At 40.1% G+C, this 8,586-nt stretch overlaps 1 protein-coding gene across 1 annotated transcript; it reads left to right on the top strand.

The window, feature by feature from the left end:
* The first annotated feature begins 3,968 nt into the window (after window positions 1-3,968).
* On the top strand, window positions 3,969-8,586 carry LOC137660787 (ovalbumin-related protein Y-like). The gene is made up of 7 exons (XM_068395804.1): window positions 3,969-4,136; window positions 4,803-4,853; window positions 5,505-5,633; window positions 6,403-6,520; window positions 6,754-6,896; window positions 7,226-7,381; window positions 8,185-8,586. The coding sequence occupies exons 1-7, from the start codon at window positions 3,969-3,971 to the stop codon at window positions 8,584-8,586; spliced, it is 1,167 nt and encodes a 388-aa protein (XP_068251905.1).

Raw genomic sequence — 8,586 nt, 5'->3', positions numbered from 1 at the left:
AGTTTAGATAGCACTCCCACTGTGTGATTAAAGGTATTCACCATGTACAGACACATTTGTGCCCTTGACCTGTCTTTCCACTGGCATGGTGATACCATTTTCAGCTAAACGTGACTCACAACGGTGGTGACCAATTTATGTACCACTCCTGTGAGAGAATATCTCTTTTTCTTTACAATAGATTTGCAGTGATGGGCCACCAATGTGGGGCAAGGCCTAAAGATCTTTCCTCAAAAGCACTGCTGCTGCATAGCAATGGCTGTAGCAGACCGGCCTGGGCTACACACTGTGCCATGTAAAGTACTAGTGGTATTTAAGTGCACCAGTCCAGACTGAACTCTTCACAGTTATTATTGCAATAGCATCTTCAGCTGAAGACTAATAAGGACTGTATTAGGGAGAAGGGTATAGATGATTCAGTGGTTTTTCACTTGCATAGACAACTAAAAGGGTTAAAGAGTCCACCTCTTCTCTCCAGAAGCATAATTTGTTCTAGACAATTTCAGAGGCATTTTGTGTATTGACTTTGGATTTCTTTTTAAAATCACATGGCATTTAGAGAGGTCAAAGCTGTTTCTTTTATTGTCTGTTCATTCTTTTATTTCAAAGGAATTATGTGACTGCTTTCTGCTTGCTATTGTATATTATGACTGTCCTGCAGACCATGAATGTTTCTTCAGCTGGTTTGTTCACCTGATGTGCCATGAAGTTACTAGTGGAAGATCTGTAAGAATGGTCTCTGTATGTACAAAAGGTGCGTTTGGAACCTAGCATCTGGTGCTGTGACCTGTGGAGAAGGAAAAGAACAACTCACCTTAAACTACTCTTCAAAATTCTAGCAGCAAGTTCAAATCCTTTTCTGGTAGCATCTGACTGGGATCTAAATATCCTGCTGCCTGAATTTAAAAAGCAACAGAAGCCTTTTCTTTCTTCTCTGCTCAACCCCTCTTTCCCCAACACACCTTTCTTCAGCTCTGTAATTCTTCTCTATACAGATGCTCTGAATACTGCTTTTGAAATTAATTTGTATTCCCACAATATACTCACTGAAGGTTTTGTTCCACTGATGTGCCACACAGGCTGTGAGTATGTCTCAGTTCCTGAGCTAGACTGCTCTAGGATGAAAAACTGTGTGCTGTGAAAGACTATGTCTCTGGTCTTTTACAATGCAGGCTGTAAGTGGCACCTGGCAATTACATACAAGTTTTTTGCAGAATAATCTATTTCAATATTATTAAATTCAAAAACTAACATTTGAAGGATGTGCACTTTCTCAAGTTCCTTGGTAGCAGAAGTTTCTCCATTCCTCAGCAAGAGCTGTGGATTCTGGCGGGCAGAAAGACTAGCGATATTGGTAGTCCAGCCAACAATGGGAGAGAGAAAAGTTGCAATAGGTATAGTGTGGGCATACCATAGCAAGCAGTCCTGCATATGCTGATCTTACCAAATTTTTTGAGTTCACAGAATGGTGACTCTGAGGGGATCTGTATTATTCCTCATTACAGAGGAATAATAAGGAAATTAACTCAAAATTCCTTAGAGACATTCTGCAAGACTGAATTTCTCACTTTTTTTTTGTTTTATTTTCACAAGCTATGCCACATTATTTGCTGCCATAACCAAATCATACTTGCTATTCAAGTTCCAATGAATAGCTTTTATCATTATTTTTGCTTAAGCCATTTGAATATGCTCCTTCCTTTGTTGCAAGGTTTCACATGCCATGATGAACAAATCTTCCATTCTGGAGATTTTAGGGTAATATCCTTTCATTCAGGCATTTTTTTTTTTCTAAAGAATGGACTTATTCCAAGTAAAACTGCATGTCTGACATTGAGCTCCATCCATCACATATTTGGTAAACACAGAACAGGCAGCATGGGGCGTGTCACAAAATTAGACAAGATATATTTCAAGGAGTTCGGCAAGTCTACCCCAAGTGCAGCTGAGCAGCTGTGCTATTGCCTTCACAGGTGAAGCTGATAAGGTAAGCATTTCTTTTGATTATGATTTAAGTTCTAATCTGCAATTTCAAAAAAAAGTATCTGTTACAAAGCTTACAAAAAGATTGATATAACCTCATGTTTATGATGTTCAATATCAGTTGAAGAAACATGATTAAAGGATGCCTTCTGCAGGAACCTCATCTCACCTTCACATGTGTGTTCTGCATTATTTTACTGTTTCACATTCTGCCCTGCATAAAGGCAAAGTATTTGTTTGTATGAACTAAAGCTTTGTTTACTAACTCTTCCACATTGAAAAGCTGGTGATATGACAGTGTTTCTTCCTTCTTCCTCTCTCTCTTTAATTTTTCATTTAGAATTAAGAGACAAAATTGAATTTGTTTCAATTCCAGAGGATGCAACTAAAGCTCAATTACAGGGTTTACGGGAGATATTCTCTGAATGAAATTAAGGTATGCAGCATGTTCAGGTGACCCCAGCATACTGCAGCTCTGTGTTATCTTTAATAGTTACATTTTCTAAGATTAAAAAAAAAAAAACACAAACATTTGCTTCATAAGTATGTTTCTTCACCAAGACCATAAATGGAGCTTAAAGCCTAAAATATAATAGCCAGCAGAATTGGTAAACAATAATTAAAAAATCTACCTCATATCACCTATGTAACCGGTTCAATTTAGAGAGAGATTGAGCATCCATTCTAGCAGGGGAACAGCTAGATGCACTGTTGTTCAGATTATCCCACATGAAGAGATGACTGTCACATGACTGCACTGATTCTGTAAGGACTGTGATACATATGGCAGAGTATCCTGGATTTTGTTCTCTAGCAGCCACAGAGGGAAACAAATTAAAGTTTGCACTGCTTGAAGATCCCCGACAGCTAGGGGAAATTCCACCCTAGCAAGGTTCTCTCTGCTTGTGTCAACGTGTGGGAAAAACATAAGTGGTATAAACACTATACTGCTGCATTAGCCTTTACAGTACTGTATTTCTCTATTTTCTACTCTGTGTTGTTTTCTTTACTAAAAAATCCTTCCCTTCAGTGTTAGATGAAATGCTAGGTGCTGAAACTACAGGGAAAATTTTACAAGAATGTCAGAAAAAAGGCAGAAAAAATATTTAAATATTGAAGATGTGAAGATCTCTGCAAATCAAATACAAGGCTAAATATGCACTGTCTTATTAAAAGGTGGATTTTATGGAAAAGGTGATAATAACGATTGAAGAACACTTTTTTAAAACTGTGAGATATAATTGAGTCAACAATGAATGGAACGTGCTAATTATAGATGTTTGTCATAAACTGGATGAATTTGGTAAATAATTTGCAGTCTCTATTGCTGTGCCTTCGTTATCCTATTTAAAAAAACGAAGGTAATGTTGCTAACGTTTGAGACCTCTGATAAAGTAGGTGGTGTAAGAACCTAACTTCCATTTACAGTAGGCTGAAATAGAGTAAATCTAGCAAAACTTATGCTCTTGCCTCAGACTTGCACCTTGTATACTGGAATTAACTGTAGTTTGAATCATAGAGGGCTGATCTGTTAACTGATGATAAAAAGTGATGTTTATAGTGAAGAACCTGGTTTGGAGAAAAAATGAAGATTCTGAGAACAAATCTATGTGTGTTTTTTTCATTAAGACATGAGAAAAGACTGTTAGTGAGCTTCTTTCAAGGTAACTAATATTCTTTGCAACATTTTCAACAATATGGTATACATGTACAGAGAAGGAGAACTCAAGTTTCAAATAAAAGAATCATCAGCCTATGCATATCCAGCATTTTGATTGCTCATGAATCCAAAAACATGTCTGCCTTTTAAATCCACACCATGGCTTCTGTTTGCTGAAAAAAACCCTGTGCACCAAGTTTAGAGGTTCAAGTGCACTGACATTCTTGCATTACAAATTACAATACATTTCATATATGATGAAATATATATTTCATCATAATAAGTCAGACTCTTTCTGTTTGCTTTAGACAACACTGATCTCACGATGGGCTCCATCACTGCAGCAAATGCAGAATTTTGTTTTGACGTATTCAGAGAGATGCAAGCCCACCATGCCAATGACAACGTCTTCTTTTCCCCGATGAGCATCATTGCAGCCCTGGCCATGGTCTATCTGGGAGCAAGAGGTAACACTCAATCTCAGATGGAGAAGGTAAGTTACTTACATGGCTGTAAAGTGACCTCTACTTGTGATTGATTGTTGTTCCTTCTAAGTAACATCACTGAAATATACTATCCACTGACAAGGTTCTCACATGCTTTAATGCACAAGAAATAAGCCAAAGTCACAAATGGAAAATGGGATCGAGAGTTATTTAGAGAAAATGCTAAAAAAAAAATGTATATTTTCACTATAAGGGGCAGTTAGTTTTGACTTAGAAAAAAAATATCTCAAGGACAATAACAAAATGGATTACCAGTCAGCAAAGTTTATTATATGATTTTTTTGCTGAATTCTGACATCTTCCAGATAATGTGATCAGATTTTTTTTAATATATAAAAAAGATAAATCCCAGGAAGAGAGGAAGACAGAATATTATTATCAGTACATAATACATAACTCAGTTAATTTCTAGACATTCACTAGAAAAAATATCGTCTAAGCAAAGAGTGGTATTTACAGTTTCCAAGAAGGCCACAGAGGGTAGAAACCAGTTGTAAGCTCACTTGTAAATTTTCAGTTCATGTGTGTTCTCAGTTAGCTTTTTTTTTTTTTCCTGAGCCAACAGTTTTACCTCAAGCATTGTGTTTAAATCTCAAATTCACATAATTTTTGGCCATGCTTGTTATTTCTACCACTGGCATTTTCTCTTGCAGGTTCTTCACTTTGATAACATTACAGGAGTTGGAGACACTACTGACCCTCAGGTAGAGAAATAACTTGATCTCTTTCTGCCTTATTTTCTCCACAGAACAAAACTAGAATGGTTCTGCCTCTCCTCCTGTCAGTTTTAGACCCTGTCAAAAACTATGGTAATGCTCTCAAATCAAGGAGACCTATGGAGGGAGCGAAGGAGGGTGTAACAACTCGCTTATTTGTCAAAAACCAGGGAAAGAAGGCAGGTTGCACATCTTGCACCAGAACAAGTGACGGTGTAGGGCAGGATGCGTGGGGCATCAGGGTGCCCTCCTGGGCAAGTGCTGCTGGGGGACAGCATGTGAAACGGGCTCAGCACCCGGGGCCAGGGTACAGCAGTCAGACTTGCAGCTGAGAGACTCCAAAGCAGGGCAGGAAGATGCTGGGCAGAGAAGAGCCCAGAAGTCTCAGTGATAGGAACACAACTGCACTCTTACAAAAAGCACATTTCAGGGGGCTTATCTTGAGAAGGATGAACTTGTCGGTTCAATGCACAATCACCACAGCAACCGCTGTCGCAAAGATGACAGCCCTATGTCTGTGGGGGAGGACTCCACTGCAGCATGACTCTTAACTGATAGGGACAATGCTTTAGGTTCTTATTTCCTACATAAGAAGAAGCTAATGCAATGTATCTTCTTATTTTCATGTGATCACCTCAGTGTGGCACTTCTGAATACATCCACAATTCACTCAAGGATCTTCTCTCAGACATCACCATGCCAAATGCTACGTACTCACTCAAGATCGCTGACAGACTCTATATTGAAAAAACATACCCCGTTCTTCCGGTGAGTTGTACTGTGACCTGACTTCAGTGAGATTCCTCATAAAGGCCCCTGTGACTCTACCCTAGAGAAGCACCACCACCAACAGACTACTGCCTGTTGATGAAGAGGTGGTTATGAGACATGAGGGGAACTGTTTCAGAATGAGTTCGAACCTTCCTGTGACTGTCAGGTGGAGGCCGGGCAAAAGTATAATGGCATAAAATATGCTCATGTTGCCACGGTCACAGGGAGTAATCAAAATTGCTGTTTATTTGCTAGAAGATGGCTTTTAATGAAAAATGTAACTCTTAAGGGAAATGAAATACATTTTATGGCTTGAAAGCATGAAGACTGAAATTGTAAAATTTGGATTCTTTCAAAGCCAAATATCAAATCTTCCCAGTGAAAGGAAGCTTTGTTTTTGAGATCTAAGAATATAAGAACACAGTATTCAAAATAAAAAGTGGGCACAAAGAGAAAGAAATGAACATTGTCTGTCCTTAAAAAATGTTTGTTAAACTGAAAGTGTTTTAGTAAAACGAAGAAAATACTTCAAAATTTTAACTTAGAATCCTATCTGAAAAAAAGTGCCAGACCTAAGTATGTGAAGCAGTCTTTCTTGTCCAGCTTTAAGATTCAGTTACAGGAAGACAGCTGTGACCAACATGTTCAAACACAGGGGTGAAAGTTCACTGTTCTTTTAAACATTCTGCTTCATTTCACAATCTTGCATTTCACGTTCAAACATTTTCAAGCATCAGTCTGACAACTGCAATCGTTCTACTTACAGGAATACTTAAAGTGTGCAAAGAAATACTACAAAGCAGGGCTGGAAGAAGTTAACTTCAAAACAGCTACAGAGGAAGTAAGACAACTCATTAATTCCTGGGTGGAGAAAGAGACAAATGGTAAGGACTGAAAAATGGGTAGCAGATATTTTCCCCTACCTACCATAACCTGTACCCTTGTTTTCCTCTCCTCATAATGTCTGGAAAAAGTGGGTCAAGCAAGATCAGGTTGCTTCCTGCTATGAAAACAAAACACAAAGCGGCAACCCCACCCCCAAGCCCTTCACTGCAGGCATTTGTGCACACCACAGGAGATGTGTCTTACCACTCTCTGCCCTGCTTCTTTCTTAAAGGACAGATCCAAGATTTCCTCGTGTCAGGCTCTGTTGATCTCGATACTGCACTGGTTCTTGTGAATGCCGTTTACTTCAAAGGGATATGGAAGACGGCGTTTAAAGAAGAACACACTCAGGAAATGCCCTTCAATGTGACAGAGGTAGGAGGACATGGACACAGCTTCTGGCCAGCCCAGCCATTGGCTCACGCAGCCAGCAGTCTGGGTGTTAGACATACAACCTTTTGCTGTCACAGGTCGGGTGATTTAGTTGAGCCCCTCACTGTCAGTGCCTGGGCCTAGGGAGAGAGCTGGGCCTGACCAGGCTTCCAGGTCACACCCGCAGGCAAGAGAGGAAAATAGAGGCACAGCTCTTCAAAGGCAGCATGCTTGAAGATCAAGTCCTGTCCCTTTCAAAAGCCTTGTACATTTGCCTGCCTAAAGAAAAAATTGCTCCCCGATCACGTGGTCTCACGTTTCTGTTTTTGCAGGAAGAAAGCAGACCTGTGCAAATGATGTGTCAGAACAGTACCTTCAAAATGGCAGCGGTGGCTGCAGAGCAAATGAAGATCCTGGAGCTTCCGTACACCAGCGGAGAGCTGAGCATGTTGGTGCTGTTGCCAGATGACGTCTCTGGCCTGGAGCAGGTATGGCCCTGGCAGGGGAAGCAAAAGAGATTCCACTTCAGTGGGACTTGGCTGCTGTCAGACCTTTTGCTGTCCATTTACATCCCAGCTGTCTGCATCACAGCTATGCTGGGCAGACAGGAGCGCAACACCCTTCCAGGTGCTACCAGGTGCTCAGGCAGGGACTGGCCTCTTAGGAGAGCTCTGGACTCCATCTAATAAAACAAAGGTAAAAAAGTGCAGTGCTGCTGTAGCCCTGCAGAAGATGATGTTGCTATATGCACCAATCTCCATCAGGTACCAAAACCATACATGCTAGCAGGATTTTTTTTCATTTCGAGTTATTTCAGTCTTCCAGGAGAGCACTCAATGGTTTGCTAAACAATAAAAGTTTATCCAAGGGAAAATAAAAAACAGAAGTGATGAGGAAATCATTCCAAGAGCTGACTAAAAGTAAAAGGGGAAAAGTAGCATTAGAAAGGAACGAAGGTGAGGGAAGGGATCAATAAAATATGTTCCAGGAGGAACAGTTTTGGGGCCAAATTGATTTGATGTATTCAGGAATTGTATTTTCGCAAAAAAAAAAGCTTTGAGTTGATGAAGAAATTTTCAGATGACAAAATTTTGGAGAACTTCATCAAGACAGATGAGATATAGGTCATAGTCAGGAGGAAGCATATAGGATAAACAAATACATGTAAGATTGTCAGTTCGATTGTGTACACAAAGTAAATGGAAAAAAATAGTAACAAGTGGTATAAACACAGCTGTTAAGTCCATTGCACTCTCGATTCAGGAATTTAATTCTCTGCCTCTCTTTGCAGCTTGAGAGCAGAATCAGCTTCGAAAAACTCATGGAGTGGACCAGTCCCAATGTGATGGAAAAGAAGAGAGTGAAAGTGTACCTCCCACGCATGAAGATGGGTGAAAAATATAACCTCACATCTGCCTTAATGGCCTTGGGTATGACCGACCTGTTCAGCCCTTCAGCCAATCTGTCTGGCATCTCTTCAGCAAAGAGCCTGAAGATGTCTGAGGCCATCCATGAGGCGTACGTGGAAGTCAATGAGGAGGGCACTGAGGTGGAAGGCTCAGCGGGTATGATGGGAGACATCAAACACTCCTCTGAGTTTGAAGAGTTTAGGGCTGACCACCCTTTCCTTTTCTTTATCAAACACAATCCAACTGACATCATCCTCTTCTTTGGTAAATACTGTTCTCCCTAA

The sequence above is a fragment of the Nyctibius grandis genome, chromosome 3 (assembly GCF_013368605.1).
Source record: "Nyctibius grandis isolate bNycGra1 chromosome 3, bNycGra1.pri, whole genome shotgun sequence".
Classification (NCBI taxonomy): domain Eukaryota; kingdom Metazoa; phylum Chordata; class Aves; order Nyctibiiformes; family Nyctibiidae; genus Nyctibius; species Nyctibius grandis.
This window is presented reverse-complemented; position numbering and strand designations above follow the sequence as displayed.

Coding starts and splice junctions, on each gene's coding strand:
- LOC137660787 (XM_068395804.1), top strand. CDS start 3,969: ATGGGCTCCATCACTGCAGCAAATGCAGAATTTTGTTTTGACGTATTC. Junction 4,854..5,504: donor GAGACACTACTGACCCTCAG/GTAGAGAAATAA, acceptor TGATCACCTCAG/TGTGGCACTTCTGAATACAT. Junction 7,382..8,184: donor ACGTCTCTGGCCTGGAGCAG/GTATGGCCCTGG, acceptor CTCTCTTTGCAG/CTTGAGAGCAGAATCAGCTT.